The 19,015-nt window shown below is 41.6% G+C and overlaps 1 protein-coding gene across 1 annotated transcript in view; it reads left to right on the forward strand.

The window, feature by feature from the left end:
• The first annotated feature begins 347 nt into the window (after positions 1 to 347).
• Positions 348 to 19,015, forward strand: part of CD38 (CD38 molecule) — a 49,789-nt gene continuing 31,121 nt past the window's right edge. Inside the window, exon 1 of the mRNA XM_063107421.1 lies at positions 348 to 598. Coding sequence (XP_062963491.1) covers positions 348 to 598 — 251 coding nt within the window. The remainder of the gene's footprint in view (positions 599 to 19,015) is intronic.

The raw sequence follows: 19,015 nt of genomic DNA on the forward strand, positions 1-19,015 counted from the left end.
GAAAGTTAGCCAAGGAATATATGGTTACAGCGTCTGTTATTCGGGCATCTATAGAGGGTTAAAGTGGCTGTTCCTCCCTGAGATGGAAAGTCTGGGTCCTTCTGCTCAGGAGTCTGGAAGGGAACAGCTACAGCAGTTGTTGAAATCTTTTAAGTCTTTTAAACCCTTATTGGTCCAGCCTTTGAAGAAGGGGGTGGGGGTCGGGGTTGGGAAAGGAATCAGAGAAAAGGCAAGTGAAAGAAAAGGGGGAGGTGGAGTTTTAGGACGGGGTGGGGGGACCAGGGCCCGGCACTGTTCTTTCCTCCCGCAGATCCTGCAGCCGGCCCCGCCGCCCCGCCTGCGGCCCTATGGCCGACAATGAACTCAGCCCCGTGCCAGGGGACAAACCCTGCTGCCCGATCTCTAAGAAAACCCGGATCTGTCTCGGCGTCAGTCTCCTGGTCGTGATCCTCGCCGTGGTGGTCGCGGTCGGAGTCCTAAAGTGGGGCCAGCCGCACGAGCACTTGCGGTGGAACGGGACGGGCACCACCGACCACCTTTCCGAGATCGTCCTGGGGCGATGCTTCCTCTACACTCGAATCGTCCAGCCCGAGCTGAGGTGAGCTGGGCCGAGCCTGAGGCGCCCGGTGGGCACCGCGCGGGGAGCCGCCGGGACTGCCGGGGACAGAGCATCTTCTGTTGCGGATCAGCCGGGAGCTCGCTGGGCAGTGCCAGTGGGGAGTCCCGGGCTGACGGCCCCGCGCGCCACTGGGAAGAGCGGGCGCGTGGGCACCGGGCGTGCGGGCGCGGAGGGGAGCGCATGGGCACCGGGAGTGCGGGCGCGGAGGGGAGCTCGTGGGCACCGGGAGTGCGGGCGCGGAGGGGAGCGCGTGGGCACCGGGAGTGCGGGCGCGGAGGAGAGAGCGTGGGCACCGCGAATGCGGGCGCGGAGGGGAGCGCGTGGGCACCGGGAGTGCGGGCGCGGAGGGGAGCGCGTGGGCACCGGGAGTGCGGGCGCGGAGGGGAGCGCGTGGGCACCGGGAGTGCGGGCGCGGAGGGGAGCTCGTGGGCACCGGGAGTGCGGGCGCCGAGGGGAGCTCGTGGGCACCGGGAGTGCGGACGCCGAGGGGAGCGCGTGGGCACCGGGAGTGAGGGCGCCGAGGGGAGCGCGTGGGCACCGGGAGTGCGGGCGCCGAGGGGAGCTCGTGGGCACCGGGAGTGCGGACGCCGAGGGGAGCGCGTGGGCACCGGGAGTGCGGACGCCGAGGGGAGCGCGTGGGCACCGGGCGCGTGGGCACCGGGCGCGCCGGTGGGGAGGGGAGCTCGTGGGCCGGCCGCGCAGCCGAAGGACGCTCGGCAGAGATGCCCGCCTCTGCACACGGTGCCCGGAGCCCGGCCCAGCCTCGGCGGTCACAGCCTCGCTGCGGGGACAGAAAATAACTCACGGGGGTGGGGGTGGGGGTTGCTGCCGTTTTCCTTTTTCTAAAGACTGTGTTGTTTGCTTGTGTATTTATTTCTTAGCATAGCCATTACTGCACACTTTAATTCTTTAAGCCCTTTGCCCGACCTGTCCCTCCCCAGCTCCCCTCTCTAGTACCCTCAGGTTTGCTGTCTCCTGAAAGGCCACCGTATTGTCCCGGCCTTTCCTTCCTTTCATTCTGTCGTCATCTTTCTGTCCGCCGTTCTTAGCACCCGTTTTCAACGTTGCATGGGGGTTTCCTCCGCTGTCTCTGTCCGGAAAGTGGCCCGCAAGGTCAAGACACCTGGTTAAGTGGCTCCCGGAGCCTGCGGTGGGGAAGAGGGCGTCAGAAGGGACAGACACCGAAACTGGGTTTCTTCATTATATGCAACAGCACCCGGATTCTTCTCATTAACGAAAGGAGGTCAGCTCTCACAGTTGAGATATTCTCTTCCGGCACAGTGCGTAAGCTCCGTGAATCTCGACAGGTCTGGAAACCTTTCCAGACGGTTCCTCGTGCCCTTCCTGGCTACTCATCTCCTGCAGGGGGGAGTCGGTGTTTTTGACTTTCGCATTCCCGGGGCTCATTTCTCAAGTGCTACGTAAAGCAGAAGTGGGAGACATGCAGGGGGAGCTGCGACTTTACGCCCTGGGGTTGAGACTGCAAGATTTCGCTTCCCGAACACCCCGATCCAGCAGATGACCCTTAAAACGTCCGCGCTCCCCCGGCGCGAGCGCTCGGCGGTTCGGCTTTCATGCAGATGCTGGAGCTCTCTCATTGCGAAGTGTGCGTGACCAGAGATTCCCGGGGGTCCCATTAAGTGTTTTGTTTACAGATGGTTAAATACTGAATTGAAAGAAGCTAGAAGTTGAGGCGTCCCTTGTGGCTGCACTTTAAAGTATCAATTAAATCTATTGAATCCGATCTGAAGTGGTTATGATAACAAGCGATCTTATTTTTATTGTCACCTTAATTTAATAGCCAAAAACATTTTTTGGATTGTTCAATCATCTTCGGTAAATTCACACTATTGTCGAGTTTAGCACATGCATATAACAAGCTAGGTGCTCCCCAGAAATCACATGGCTTTTTAATTTTGTCAGGATGCATGCCCATTATAAAACCCACCTGTGTGTGTACATATATGCGTGTATATGTTTCTTCAACGTATATATGTGTAAGAGTGTATATTCCACAAAATATTAATAAATTGATGTTTATTTAAATCATCATCCACTTAAAAATTAATTAACAGAAGGACATAGCCTGTTAATATTTTGCTGAACATTCTTCCAGACATGTACACAAGCACACTTCCAAGAGCACTGGTGTTGGCACCGAGAGTGCCTGTTCCAGAATGTGCACACACATACACATTTAATATAAATGGGTTAGTAATAACATGGTGCTTACTATGTGCCGGGCACTTAGAAAACATCAGATCATTTAGTACCTTAACAACCGTATTAGGTAGTTACTACGGGTGTTCCCATTTTACCCAAAAGCAAACTAAGGTAGAGGTTTGAGTAAATTGCCTAAATTTGGCTCCAGAGACTGAAATCTCAGCCATTAAACTATACACATTGTGTATGTCTATAGGCAGAATGACTATACAAGTTATTGATCATGTCTAGAAACTTTTGAAATAGGAAGATAATAGAAAATACTACAAAGAACTGTTCTGAGTCAATAGGCTTAAACTGGAACATAGGATCACCTTATCCTTTGGGAGGTTTAAGAGCACGAACTCTGGAGTCATACTGCTTGGATTTGTATCTTGGCTCTGTCACAATGTGACCATGGGCAAGTTACTTTGTTTCTCTGTACTGCAGTGTTCTCAACCATAAAATGGAAGCATAATAACAGTATCTACTACATAGGGAGATTAGGAGGATTAAGAGGAATAATCCTGTCATATAATAAGTGCTCAAAAAGTTACATATTTTTTTTTGGAAATGTAGCATTACATACACCTTTCCACAATAATAAACATAAACCAAGGCCAATCCTTTCAAATGGATGCCTAGTTATGTTAGTCCATTTCTGTTGCTCATAACAAAATACTTGGAACTGGATGATTTATAAGAAAACAATATTTATTGCTTTCTATTTCTGAGGCTGGGAAGTCCAAAGTCCAGGGAAAACAGCTGGTGAAGGTCTTGGTGGTGGTGACAGGCATGGCGGGGTATCACATTGCGAAAATGGCAGAGCAGAGAGAGCAGAGACTCACCCCCTCCTCCACTCTATTTTTAAAGGCCACCGTTCCTCTGATCACCATTATTAATCCATTCATTACAGCAAGGTCTTACAATCTAATCATCTCTTCAAGGCCCCACTTTTAAATGACCATAACAGAATTTCTCACGCTCAACAGTCACAGTGGGAATTAAGCTTCTAATATGAGGACTTCGGGGGACATAATTCCATCAACCCACAGCACTAGTATTATATATTTAAATCACAATCCAGACAATCAGTCTTCTGATGATGAAATTTATGTTGTTCCTAATTTTTTACTATTATTCTTTTTTTTAACTTATGTGGTTTCTTGTGTTTTTGGCATCTTATCTAAGAGACCATCGCCAAATCCAGCATCACAAAGATTTATTCCTGTGTTTTAGGAGTGTTGTAGTTTTAATTCTTACATTTAGTTCTGTGATCCACGTGGAGTTAATTTTTGTGTATGGTGTGAGAAAGGGGCTCAGCTTCATTGTTTTACATGTGGCTATTCACTTGTCCCAGCACCATTTGTTGAAGAAATATCCTTTCTCCATTAAGTCGTCATAAAACACTTGTGAAAATCCATTTGTCATAGATGTGTGTTTATTTTTGGACTCTCAATTCTATTCTGCTGATCTATATGTGCAAACTTATGCTAATACTGCACCGCCTTTTCTTTTTCTTTTAATTTTATTTTTGTTTTCTATTGACAGCTAGCAATTGGCCAATTGATTGACCACAACTCTTTAAAGGTGGTGGGGCCTTGGACCATGTGATCTGTAATGACAAAGAGGTTCATACATGGCCAACAGGGGCACCAAGGAGGGGCCATTGCTTCTGTGCTGTCAGCCCTGTGCTAAATTCTGCAGGGGTGTGTAAGATGTGCTCACCAAACAAAAAAGAATATGTTGCATTGCTGAATCCCTGAGCCAAGTGCCAGCACAATGCCACAGACATGCAGAAGTGAACACCATCCACCTGGTGGGGCAGAGTCAGGAGGACTTCATGAAAGAAGTAGCATTTGAGGTCCTCCTTGTAGGATGGAATTTCAACAAGGGGTGCTCTGAAGAGTGCATGTTACCCCGTTGAGAGAATCCCAGGGGACAGGTAAGATGCTTCTGCCTGGGAAGACTGGCCAATTGATTGACCAAAACTCTTTAAAGGTGGTGGGGCCTTGGGGAGGATCCCACGGGTGAAAGTGTCCGGACCCCCTATTGGCCTCTCCACAACCGGGACCTTCTCAGAACACAAGAGAGTATGAAGGTGACCATTTTGCACTGAACAGAATTCCAGCCTGTTTTCCCTTTGGGGCGACGAGATGACTGCCAGCTCAACATCAGTATCCCAGCTAGACCAGGAGGTTCATTAGAGCATTGGACAGCATCATGCTTAGCTGTGTCTTCTCAGTGCTTAGTGTTGAGATTGTCAGACTTCCTTCAGTCCCACCACTTGTCCTGGGGTTCCAAGACACAGACCAGTGGCCAGAGAGTCATAGATGCACATGATTGAATGTGGAAGATGAAACAGGGAAAGCGAAACAGGGCTCCAGGGTGTGGGGCCTGGGTGCTGCTGTGGGTACAAATGGGGAAGTCGGACCATAGGGCTGAGTGATCTGTGGAAGGGAGGGTGGGGTGCAGTACATAAGCAAATGAACTGAGTTTGGGGCCTGTGGCGCTTGGGGTGCTGTTGGGATATCCAGGAAGCTGTAGCCATAGAATTTCTAGAAGGAAAGGCTAGTTGGAAGCCCTCAGAGTGGGTGAGATGGCTGAGCGAGAGAGGGCAGAGATACCCGGGGGAGAAGGAAAAACCTACTTCTGTGCTCTTTGGCCTAGTGTTTTGCTTTCTGTTCCTAGAAAGGTCAGCGGTTCCCACTGCTGAAGTCTCTCCCACGCTTTCTGTTCTGGTATCATAGTTAATAGCTGAAGGAAGTGGTGGTTTTAGCCTGGAGAAAACTTCCTTTCTTTATTACAGTGAACACTCATGCCTTCTCTACTTCCTCCTTTTCTCTTTGTTTTAGGACTCTTGGAAAACAGCTGCCAAAAGTCTGATCAGATATTTTGAAGGGAGAGAGACTGCGAATCAATGTTGATGGGTTGTCTGCAGTGCGCTAGGAACTCTGTATAGGTGGTTCTTTTTCAGCTTTATCAGAATCTTGTCAGGAAAGTCTCAAGATCCACATCTTATGGATGGGGAAATGGACCCTGAGAGAGGTGGAATAATTTGGCGATACCCTATAGTCAGTCAGGCTGGCTTCACAATGAAACGCAGAATGAAAATGCAGGGCTCCTTGTTCGAAAAGCAGGAATAAGCTTTTCTTTTCTTCCGAGGTCTTTCTCCCCATCTGCCATGGTTCTTGTTATTTTCTATTTAATGTCGAACCTCCCCCTCTCCCCTGCCCTGGGCAAAGGATACTTGTAGGGACAGATCATTTGGTACTTTTTCTGTCTTCCTCAAAGGTGAGTAACGAGGCTGCAGTGTGAGGTCACTGATCACCTTTTAGGCAGGCAAGATCCTAGACTTCAAGGCTTTGTCTTTGTCCTTCAGGAAATCTGATGAATCTTTGCAGGTAAAGCAGCAGGACGCCACGCTCCTCTCCCCGCAACCCCCTACCCCCTCAGGTTGCCAGGCCATGTTCTTTGTGGTTTATCTCACCTCTTTAATAATCACCTGTTAGAGCTGGATCAGGAAGCATGTAGCACACACCTGGTACCCCAGTACTGTGCCCACGAAGGGCACTGATTGATCAGGTTGAGCCTGGGTCCAGCCTCAAAATCCTCTGCACAGCACACCATGGAGTAGGCTGCTAGTTGGTTGGAGCTATTCTGAGAGATGACACTTGCAATTTTGTGTCAGAGTCATGCTGCTTGTCAGCCTAAGTCAGGAGATGTGAAACATTATCTATCCCACCTAGGAATAATCATTCCATCCACTTTTAGTTCTGGGACCTTAAGTTCAAAAGAGTCACTAACAAATAAAAGTAGGGGGCAGCAGGATGAGAGCCTGACTGATGTCGGAGGAAGGATCTGGGGGGCCTGATAGTTGGCCTCAACCCTGTCCTCTTGCCAGTTTCTTGACTCTGTCACAGGAAAGAATTCAAGGGCAGAGTCACAGTAGAAAGTGAGCACTGGTTTAATATAACAAATAAGAGATACAGATTTCACAGAGAGAGTGCAGTCTAGCTCCAGAGACCAAGCAGGGTCCACACCAAGTTTAACACAAAAGCAAGAAATACGTACTTCAAGTTCCATATAGAATGGAGCCTGGCTCAAGAGAGTGAGCAGCCACCTGCTAAAGGTAAACCTAACACAGAAATAGAGCACACGCACTTCAACCAGTGAAATGCCCGCTGGCTCCAGGAAAGTGAGCAGCAACAACCCCACCTTCTGCTGAGATTCAGCTGTTATAGTTTTGCTGTCTAATGAATATTCAGTTAAGGGGGTGGTCCTCAGTTATCTAAGTAGTCTTGCACATGCTCAGTTGGTCCCCTTTGGGAGCATGTTCATTTGTCAAATCCTATCACATGTACTAGAAATAGTCAAGACTATTCTGTGCTCTCTAGCACCTCTGGTGGAAGGTCATTGAGGATAAACTCCACTTTACTGAGCATGCCCCACTACTAGGTTTGCATAAGTCAGCCCCTTGTGGTCTCATTTTCCCCTGTTGGTGCTGAAAATAGGTCTAACGAGCAACAGTAATTTTCCTCTAGGGGAGGGTCTGGAGGAGGGGCCTGAAACCCTGGGCAATGGCTTGGAACCCAGAGGTGGGTCCTATAACCCAAGCTTGGGGAAACTGAGCACCTCCTGTCTCAGAGTGAAAAGGGTTCAAGGGTTTGGAGGAATCTGATGTGAGTTATAGTAGATGTCCAGGTGTCCTCTAGTGAATGAAGAACAGTCTAGCTACAAAGGCATTAGGTGCGTGTTGTGTAACTCTACAAGGAAGAACCAGAGACTCAAATAGTAAAAAGTCAAGAATGACAGCCAAATTTGTCCAAGTCATCACAATTTGAAATCATTTTTCAAAGTATAGGTTTAAAAAGTTAAGAGCACGGCTTTCATAACATACAGAACGAACATACATTAAAGATTTATTTACTTATTTAGGAGGGAATCAGTAAAATGATAGATTCAGTTAAAAAAACTGAGGTACTGAGTACAAAGTTGGAAATAAAACAGGTTATTGTCCTACAGAGCAGTAAAAGGCCATAACTTTTAGTGATACCTTTTTTATCAGACAGAAATTATTTGCATCTCTCTAACACACAAGATTTACGAGTTACCATCTAACCTCATAAGCCTTGAGCTTATTAATAGTAATTAACTATTATTAATAAGTGATGTTCTTTGAACTGAAAAACAACAGGGAAGCCAGCGTGGTTGGAACTTTCTGTTATGGAAATTTCCAAACATACGTAAAACTAGAGAAAATGATATAATCACCCCCCATTTACCTACTACCCAATTTCAACAATTATCAGCACTATTCTTATTTAACCTCTCTCCCCATGTTTTCTTTTTAAAGTATTTTAAAACAAATTCCAGACTTCATATCATTTTGTCTGTGAATCCTTTGATTTGCATCTCTAACAAAAAAGAACATTAAACAACATAACTATGATACCATTATCTTACCTAACAAAATTAAGAGTAGTTATTTAATACATCCAAGATCCACCCAGTCTCCAATTTTCCAAAAAATGTAGTTTTATAATTGATGTGCTCGAATTGAGATTCACAGGGTGCATTAGGCAGATATATATCTTGTTTACTTTACAGCCATTTTCTCTCCATTTCAAAATGCTAATTAATTTGTAGAACAGACTGAGAAATTCGTCTTGTGGAATTTCCCACCTTCTGGATTTGGCTGGTTACATCCTTGTGGTGTTATTTAACATGTCCACTATTCTCTTTATTCCCTATAAACTAGAGCTAGGTTAGAGTCAGATTAGATTTGGGAGGAGGGGCAGGAATGCACCATAGAGGGAGCTGTGGAATTCCTTTGGTATCACATCATAATATAGCACATAATGCCAGAGTTCCACATTTAGGGAGATTAGCAGAATTGGGTATAACCTGCCTGGTCCATCCATTATGAAGTTCCATAACAACATTTCGTCTGATCTGTTTAGCAGCATTTGATGATTGTTGCCAAGATTGATTATTTCCATAGAGATTACCAAATGGCTGCTTTGTAATTGGAAGATTCCTTCTGCTTATTTACCCCAGTTCTTCTAAACAGAGGGCTTTCTCTCATCTGCTATTTGGTTGACTTGAAAGACTTTCCGTAAAAGATCAATTCACAGAATAATGAGTCGATGCTCTATCCACCTCCAGAGATGATCAATGGCTTTCTATTTTAAGTATCATTATGAGCTCATGGATTTTTATATATTTAATGTGTATCAATTCATCAATGTCACTATTCTATTTATTGCTTAAATCCTTCCATCTTTGGCGAATGGGGGCCCCTTCAAGTTGGCTCTGTGGCATTTTGATATGACCTCACTTTTTGAGTTTCTTTCCTTTTTTGTCACAATAAGGTATCCCAGGCTCATCTTACATATGTCCTGCCCTAGAACTAAGATTGGCCTTTTCTCTAAAGAATCCTGATTGCTTTTAGTGGAAATAAAATTTAGAGACTAGAGTGCTACTTACCACTGGGTCATAACCTTCTGGCCTTTTTAGTAGATAGTGCTAGAAAATATATCCTTTTAATGAAAGAGACAAATTATGAGTTCATATTGAAAATTCCAGTTCAAAGTAAAAGGCATGAGGTTTTTATTTAAAATTTAAAGTTTTATGTTTGTATCTCTTTTCTCTTACATTGAAAATCTTTGTTCCTTATGACATTAATATAATTATGTATTTGTTTTCCATATGTGTGTTTTATATAGTTGTTATATATGTACATATATTATTACTAACAAAGTGTCTACTAAATGATGTAAGTTTTCTTTATGGTTTTCTTGGTCCTTAGGATACAGGATACATCCCACTTGTGATGTGCAGTCAAAACACTATGTACCAGTGTCTGACACCTTAAGTAAAGGATCACTCTGGCTGGTGCATTGAGAATAGATGGTAGCAGGACAAGGAGACAAGCCTGGGAGCCATTTAGAGACTTTCGTAGTAATTCAGCTGAGAGATGATTGCAGCTTGGTTAGTGATGGACGGTGGTGAGATGTGGATGGATTCTGGATACATTTTGAAAGTAGATTTGCTATGGGCTTGCACATAGGATATAAGAGGAAAAGAAGAAAAAACAATCATTTCAAGATTTTTGGGCTGAGACACTGGAAAAACGAGCTAGGGTGAAGCAAGCTGGGAAAGGAAGCAGCAGTTTGATTTTGTACACATTAGTTTGGCAATATCCATCGCCATATAAGTGGAAATGTGGAATAGGAAGTTGGTTCATATGATTCTGAAGGTATTGGAGAGAGGTATGGGCTGCAGATATAAATTTGGAAGTCAGAGTGTAGAGACTCGAGGGAAGAAAATCTTTCAGAAGAATGGAGTGTAATCAACTTGTTCAAGTGATTCTGATTGATCAATTAAGAGGAAGACTGGAAATTGATGAATGGATTGATGACTTTGAGAATATCACTTTTGGAGGAGTAGTAATGATAAAAGCCTGTATAGGATGGATTCAAGAGAAAAAAAAAATGGGAAGAGAGAATTGGAGACTATGCACATAGATAACTCTTGCAAGGGGTTTTGCTGGGGAGGAGAAGAGAAATAGGGCTGTGGTGGGATGGGTAAGGAGGAGTTCAAGATGGAAGAAATCGGGGCTTGTTTTACAGGCAGTGTTTTTTTTTTTTTTTTTTTAATTAAAAGATGACCGGTAAGGGGATCTTAACCCTTGGCTTGGTGTTGTCAACACCATGCTCAGCCAGCGAGCTAACCAGCCATCCCTATATGGGATCCGAACCCGTGGCCTTGGTGTTCTCAACACCGCACTCTCCCGAGTGAGCCACGGGCCGGCCCTAGAGGCAGTGTTTTTAAAGCAGACTGATAAGTCATCTAAGTGAAGAATGCTTCTAGACTTCTATAGTTCCCTAGTTCTATAATTTTTTTTTTACAATTGGCCTATCAATATCCAATTCAGAAACATTTTTTATGTGACTTACTTATGGTCATTTTTACCAAAACATGCAACTTAGTTTTCACAGGAAAAAACGATTTTTCTTTTTCTATTTCTAGTTATCCAATTTATTTATGTACAATTTAATTAAATTATATAATTAAAACAAAAACAACGCACAAGAACATGTCTATAAATAGGTAAATAAACAACCAAGTGGATAGAAACAAAAGTTTTTGGGGGCACTAGAGATAGTCTATTAGCTGTGTAGAAGACAGACAACTTGTTTTATAGAGAGAATGAATAGTGTCGGTTAATCCTATTCAGATAAATAGGGGTTGGTTAAGATATTTTTAGCAATAAATGAATTTGAAATTGGCCAGGCATTATTCTTGCCATTTAAGGAACCCCTTAGAAATAGATCAGGTCAGAAAACCACAAAGTTTTCTTAAAAGAGTGGTGGTGGAAAAAATGGATGTAAGATGCTGAGGGGAAAAAAAAAAAAACCCAGGAAACTGAATGACAGATGAAATCAAGAATTAGTTTCCTGTGTGTGTGTGTTTCAAAGACTAAGGGTTAAGAGGGAGGAGTGATTATCTTCACAGAATATCGTAGTTGATCTGGATGGGGAGTAGGGGATTGGCTTTTTCAGTAAAATATCACCAGTAAATGTCTGCTCTGGAAGGAGGGGATGATGAGGATTTTGTTTCCCATTTACTTTCCATACAGAGTTAATAGAAAATAAAATTTTACAATAGTTGTTTCAGCTCTTTTTTCTAGTTTTTAAAGAAATAACATGTTATAGATAAAATAAAATGCCCCTCTCCCCCATTTCCTCTTCTCCCTTGTCAGAGGCAAATACTGCTATTTGCTTCTCTTGTATCTTTCTAGAAATATTCTCTGCATATACAATCACATAGACATATACTTTTTCCACACATATTTTCTCTTCCATGTCTCACTTCCTTTTCACTTAAGAATGTATCTTGATTATCAGCATACCTCTGTCTCATTCTAACAATGGCATAGAATCCATTTTATGCATTTATTATAATACTCCAGACTTGTAAATTTAGATTGTTTTAAGCCTTTTGCAATATGTTACAAACAATGCGGCAATAAAATTGTTCTGTTTGTCTATGTATGTGCGTGTATGTGTAATCCTAGAAGTGGAGTTGCTAAATTAAAGCATATACCATTCTTAATTTTGAAAAAAAAAATGTGACATTCCCTTCACAAGGCAATTCTCTTCTTGAGGCGATGGGAATTCCTATTGCCCTGTACTGTCACTACTCAGAGTGTCTTCAGACTTTCTGATTTTTGCCAGTCTGATAAAGGAGTACGTTATCTCAGTTTAATTTTTATTTGCATGTATTATGTGTTTTTACCCAGTAGAATAAACTTTGCTTTTTCCAGTTAACAATATATTTTGGTAATTTTAATAACATTACTTACATTTTTGGGATTTATCCATGCCATTATATGAGATTTAGTTCATTAATTTTAAGTGTCATATAGTATCCTACTGAATGACTGTACCACATATTTATTCATTATTATCTATTTATTAATTAATCTATTACATTATCCTCAGTTTTTGCTGGCATGAACGGTGCTAAAACATGCATGTCTACTTGCGCATATGCTTTTTTCCAAGGCTGTTTAACTAGAGGTAGAATTACTGCCTTGGAGCTCACCATTTCACCTTTACTGGGTGTACAAGTATATTCTGCCAGGGATGCCATAAAAAGTACCATGCAGTGGGTGGCTTAAGGAATAGAAATGTATTGTTTCAAAGTTTTGAAAGCCAGAAGTCTGAAATCAAGGTGTCAGAAGTCCTGACTCTTTCTGAGGACTGTGAGGAAGAGTCTGTTCCATGCCCCTTTACAAGCTTCTAGTAGCCTCAGGCATTCCTTGCATTGTTAATGATATTCTCCCTGTGCCTTTATATTGTCTTCCCTCTGTACATGTCTGTGTGTCCAAATATCCTTTTTTAAAAATAAAGATCCAGTCATATTGGATTACGGCCCACCCTAATGACCTGATCTTAACTTGATCATCTGCAAAGACTGTATTTCCAAAGAGGGCCACATTCTGAGATAGTGGGGGTTAGGACTTCAGCATCTTTGGGGAGGGGACGCAGTTCAATCCATAACACTGCATATACCAATTAAGATGCTTTGGGCTGCAAGTAACAGAACACCCGACAGAAGGAAGTTTAAAAGAAAAGATTTTTCACACACATATCAAGACATCCAGAAGTGGAGCAGTCGTAGCACTGGTTCAGCAACCCTGTGATGGCCCGGGCTCTTTCCTTCCACCCTTCCATCTCCCTGGGGTGGCTTTCATCCTAGGATTCTTGTCACAAGGTAGCTGTTGAAGTTCTGGGCATTATGCATTATGTCCTTTTATAGTGATAGCTGTATCAAGGAGCAGAGGATGGGCAAGAGTGCCCTCATTTCATCAGTAAATAACATCTTTCCCAGCAGCTCTCCCTCAATTGTCTCTGGGTTTCCCCTTAAACTTCACTGACCAGAATGGGGCCACATGGCTACTCCAGCCTGTGAAGGAGGCTTGATAAGTGCTTGATATTTTGAATCATGTTAGGAGACAAGTTTTGCCAATAGGGAAGAAGGTGAGGGAAATATATTTGGGTAGGAATCCTACCATTTGCCACTTTACACATGACCAAAATGGTCTCTAAATCTATTATATCAATTAACTTTTGCAAAAGCAGTGTGAACATCTTTGCTGCTATCCATCCTTACCGTCTTTTGTGGTTTTAATTTTTATTGCCCTGACCACTAACACAATAGGTCATCTTTTTATGTGTTTATTGGTCATTCTGGTTTCTTCTGTGAAATGCTAATTTTTGTCTTTTGTCTGTTTTTTTTTTTTTTCTTGAATTGTCTCCTTTCTTTACACATTCAGGATTCTAATCTTTTGTCAGTTATGTGGTTTCAAATATATTCTCCTAATCTGTGGCTTGACTCTTGACTTTATTTATGGTGTCTCTTGTGTTATTGAAGATTTAAGTGTAATCATTTCCTTTAATGGTTGTGCTTATGTATCCCCAGATGGATAGTCAGTTATGTGAGTTCTATTTATCAAACAATCCATCCTTTACCAAGGGCTTGCTAATGCCACCTCGGTTGCATATAAGGTTTCTCTATGTATTGATTTGCTTCTGGGTGCTCTAATTTGTTTTGTAATCTCTTTATCCCTGTGCCACTGCCACATTGTTTAAATTACTAATGTTCTGATACCCAGTAGGCTCTCTACTTTCTGTTACTGGAGATTAGTTGATGTTTTTCAGAAATTCATATAAATGGAATCACATGCTATGCACTCCTTTTTGCCTGGGTTCTTTCATGGCTTCACCATGATGTCTTTAATATTCATCCATGTTGTTGTATGTATTACTAGGTTGTCCCTTTTTATTGTTAAGTCTAGTGTGTGTATATAGCACAATTTGTTTACCCATGTACCTGTTGATGGACGTGTGGCTTGTATTCACTTTTTGGATATGATGAATAAAGGTGCTATGGACATTAGAGTATAAGTTATTGTATGGACATATGGTGCTGTGGATTGGATGTCCCCCCAAACTCATTGAGGCTTGGTCCCCACTGTGACAGTGTTGAGATGGTGGGAAATCCTATTGTGGTGGTTGAAAGGTGGAGCCTTGAAGAGGTGAACAGATTGTGGGGACCATGTCCTAATAAGTGCATTAATAAGTTCATGGTTTAATGGTGGTCACGGGCATGAATCTTAGGGCTTATGAATGGAGAAAGAGTGGTGAGCTCTCTTTCTGCTTCACCATTCTCACTGTGTGACACCATGTGTTGCTGTACAGAAGCCACCAAAGAAAGCCTTCACCAGATGTGTTCCCTGGACTCTGAAACTGTAGGCAATAAATATCGTTTCTTTTCAAATTACTTGGCTTCAGGTATTTTGTTAAACTGATACATATGGTTTCATTTCTTTTGAGTAAATATCCAGAAGTGGAATAGCAGAATGGTAGGTAAGTGTTTAACTTTTTGAGAAATGACCAAACTGATAGAGTTCACACGAATAGCATCAGTGTAAGCATATTCTAGTTGTTCCACAATCTTGCTAACACTTGGTATTGTCAGACTTTTATTTATTATTTCTTTATTTCTTTATTTGGTGGTTGGCCAGTATGGGCATCTGAATCCTTGACCTTGGTGTTGTAACACTGCACTGTAAACAACTGAGCGAACCGGCCAGCCCCTAGACTTTTAAATTTTAGACATTCTAAGCAGTTTATATTGATATTTTATGGTGGTTTTAATTTGTATTTTTTTAATGACTAATTATGTTGAACATTGTCTCATAGGCTTATTGAAATATGTATTGAAATCTTTTGCCCATTTTAAAAATTAATCTTTCATTTTTTATTATTGACTTGTAGGAAGTTTATATGTTCTAAATACAAGTTCTTTGCAGATGTGTACTAAAAACATATTCTTTCATTTTGTGACTTGGCTTTTTATTTTAGAAAGGAGACTTAAAGAACAAAGTTATTTTCATCTTGATAAGGTCTAATTTCTTTCTTATATGGCTTGTGCTTTAGGTCATTGACCTATTTCTAGTTAATTATTCATGTATGGTGTAAAGTAAGGTTCAATTTCATTTTTTTCTGTCACGTATGAAACTGTTTGTTCTAGTATCATTTACTGAAGGGACTTTCCTTTCCCCATTGAATTTTTTTGACACTTTGCTGAATATCACATATGTGTGGCTGCTTTTTGAACTCTCTATTCTGTTCCCTTGATCTATATGTATTCTTTCACTATTAACACATTGTCTAGATCACTGAATCTCTTCAGTAAATGTTGAAGTCAAATAGTGTAACTCTTCCAGCTTTTTTCCTTTAAATTTCTTTGGCTAGGTTATTTGTATTTTCACATAAATTTTAGGACCAGCTTGTCAATATTTTTAACAGATCATGTAAACATTTTTATTTGAAATTTATAAAATCTATAGATACACTTGGGTGATATTTACCATCTTCACATTGAACCTTCCAAACCATTAACAGGGTATAGCTCTCTGTCTCTAGGTGTTTTAAATTTTTTCTCAGCAATGTTGTGTTTTCAGAGTACGGGTCTCATGTATTTGTTAGATTTATGGCTCCATATTTCCTATTGGTGCATTCCTATAGTTTTATTGCTAGTAGACCTAAGTAGGATATATAAGCAGTACATATATGAGAGTACTTCAAAAAGTTCATGGAAAAATAGAATTGAAACATAGTACAAATCCTTCCATGAACTTTTTGAAGTACCCTCATATATAGTGTATATATAAAAAGATGTATATATGGATATATGTATAGGGGATACATACGTACAGTTTTAATTTAATTTTATTTTCTAATTGTTTGTTGCTGCTGTGAGAGTTTTAAGTTTTGAATTTTGATCTTGTATCCTAAAGCTTTAGACAGAAACAAACTGATAGTTTGGGAAATGGAAAGAAGGATGGTTTTGGTACACAGTGGTGATGGGGAGAGTGGTACAGTTTGAGGTCAGAGATAGCCAGGGACCTCAGGGTCATCAAGGTACAGGTATTTACATTTTTTTCCTTACACATAGTTCCAAAATAATCCAACCTTACACTAGAGCAGATCTCAATGTGATATGTTCCCTTAGCAACCACCCATTCACTTTCTTGTAATCTCCTATTTAATACCTGTAATTCCCTATGGACTAAAAACTTTGTGTTTTGTTTGTTTTCATTTATTTGGTGGCTGGCTAACACAGGGATTGAACCCTGGACCTTGGTGTTACAAGCACCACTCTCTAAGCATCTGAATGAACCAGCCAGCCCCACATAGACTAAAAGCTTTGGAAGGTAGAGACTGCATTTTGTTAACTGCTATACCCTTAGAGTACCTAATACTCTGCCTGGCATGTAATAAATATTCTGTATTTATTGACCAAAAGAACAGAAATATAAAATAAAATTGTATTTTATTAATATAAATATATTTTATAAGTTCATATTTATAACATTTAGAAATTTTAATAATGAGAAAAATGATAAAATAGGTTTTACTGAGTACAAGAATTTAAAGTAAGGGGTTAGAATGATTCAAACCTCAACATAAAATTTCTTTTGCTAATTCATTTTGCTTTACAGTTTCAGGAATTTTTTTATTCAAATAGATGATTAGTAAGGAACTAACTTGCTTAATAATCTAGGAGAATACATGCTTAGTCTTGAAATGGGGGATGAAAAGAGAAGGTATGGAAGGATAAAGTCAGGGCTATTGCTTTCTTAGAGATAAATTTATAATATGTTTAAATACAGGCAGTGTTTCCCAAGATCTTCTCCAAAATAAATTCACAAAATTCATTATTTAATGCAGATGAAAGAAAAGTAGGAATCAGTAACAAAAAAGACAGGCACCCTCCTTCATTGCACTTGGAGATTAAAACAACTCTTGACATGACTTCTTAACTAATAATTCAAATGATCTATTCTTAGTCCTTATCTTCCTTGACCAATTAGCAGCCTTTGACACAGTTTGCTTTCCTCCTGCCTAATATACTTTTTTCACTTACGTTCCCACACAACCCATTCTTCTACATCTTGTCCAAATTCCTGGTTGTTCCTTTATAGTCTTTCTGTTTTTTTCTCCCAACCTCTTAATGTTGGAGTGCCTCAGGGCTCAGTTTTGATCATCTTCTCTTGTTCGTCTTGACACTGATCTCATATAGTCTCATGGCTTGCTTTCTCCTGAACTTCAGGCACGTACACCCATCTGTTTATTCCACAGTTTCACTTGGATGTCTCACAGACGTTTTAAGCTTAATATGTCCCAAACTGAACTCCTGACCAATGCTATACTTCCACCCAAAGCCTTCTCCATCCCAGCTGATGGCAACTCCTTCTTCCACTGTCCCAAGCTCCACACCTTGGAGTTATCATTGACTCCTTGTTTTCTTTAACACACCATATCCAATCCATTAGGAAATTCACAGTGAATCCAGGATCTATCACTTCTCACCATCTCTGCTGCTACCACCCTGGTCCAAATCATTGTCTGCATTTGCCCAGATTACTGTCCTACCTACCTCTGCCTTTTTCCTCTTTTAAAGTGCACTCGACAAAGCAGCCAGAGAAATCCTTTGAAATTTAAGTAATGTCATGTACTTCTTGTGTTCAAAATTGTCTATGGCTCCTCACTTCACTACAAGTAGAAGCCAGTTCCTTATGATGACCTACGAAGAGCTGCTTGTTCTGACACCTTTACCTTTTCTATCTCATTTCTATCGACTTCTTGCTTATTCTCCTCCAGCCACACTGACGTCTTTGCTGTTTCTTGAACATGTAAGGCATTAAGGCCTTTGTAATGCTGGTTCCACCTGCCCAGAATGCTGTTCCCTTGGATGTTCTTTTGTATGGCTAAGTCCCTTGCTTCCTACAATTCTTTACTCAGATGCCATCTACTGCCCTCCTTATCCAATGCTGAACAATGCTACCTCCTTCCCTGACACCTTACTTAGAAAATCCTAATTGCCTCAGTGAATTGCATCGAGTACTCACTTCTCCCACAAGGTGGCAGTCTTTACCTTAAATACAGGCTCCAGTAGCCTCAGATTTGAGAATAGTTGAGTTTACCTGCTTGTTTTTGGAGAAGGGACAGCCTGCTCTGCAGGACTTGACAGATGGAAAATTCATAGATTGAGTGTAATTACTCTTCTAATTAAAGTGCTCTTAGGGAAGAGGATTTAGAGTGTGAGAGCTTTTCCTGGGAGCAACACATTATGAAGGTGATGTTGCTTTATCGATGGGCACTTTGAAATATAGTTGTTATTTGTGGGAAGGGTGTAAGTTCAGAGAGTGGTGTGACAGCACAGGGTTATGATGCCAAAAGTAGGCTGGCAACATATAAACTGAATTTAACCACCCAGTATCTCTGTTTTTTTTTTTTTTTTTTACCTTAGCATAAGACTTTAACCCTTTCTGCCTCCACCCCTCTTACATCCCAGCCCCTGGGAATAACACTGCCCTGTTCTGGTCTTGAACCTCTCATGCGATCTGGGGAAACGAAAATCCCTCTCTGGGCCTTAGGTTCTTATTTCTTAGGGAAACGACTATCCCACAATTCCTCTCTGGGTATTAGGGTTTTTTGTTTTGTTTTGTTTTGTTTTTTCTGTCAGAACAAACTCTGTTCCAGGGGTAGGTCCATGATTTTAAATTTCCTGTGGGAGGCAGCACTGTTTAGCAGAAAGAACAAAGTGTGAAAT

This window comes from Cynocephalus volans, chromosome 9 (assembly GCF_027409185.1).
Source record: "Cynocephalus volans isolate mCynVol1 chromosome 9, mCynVol1.pri, whole genome shotgun sequence".
Classification (NCBI taxonomy): Eukaryota; Metazoa; Chordata; class Mammalia; order Dermoptera; family Cynocephalidae; genus Cynocephalus; species Cynocephalus volans.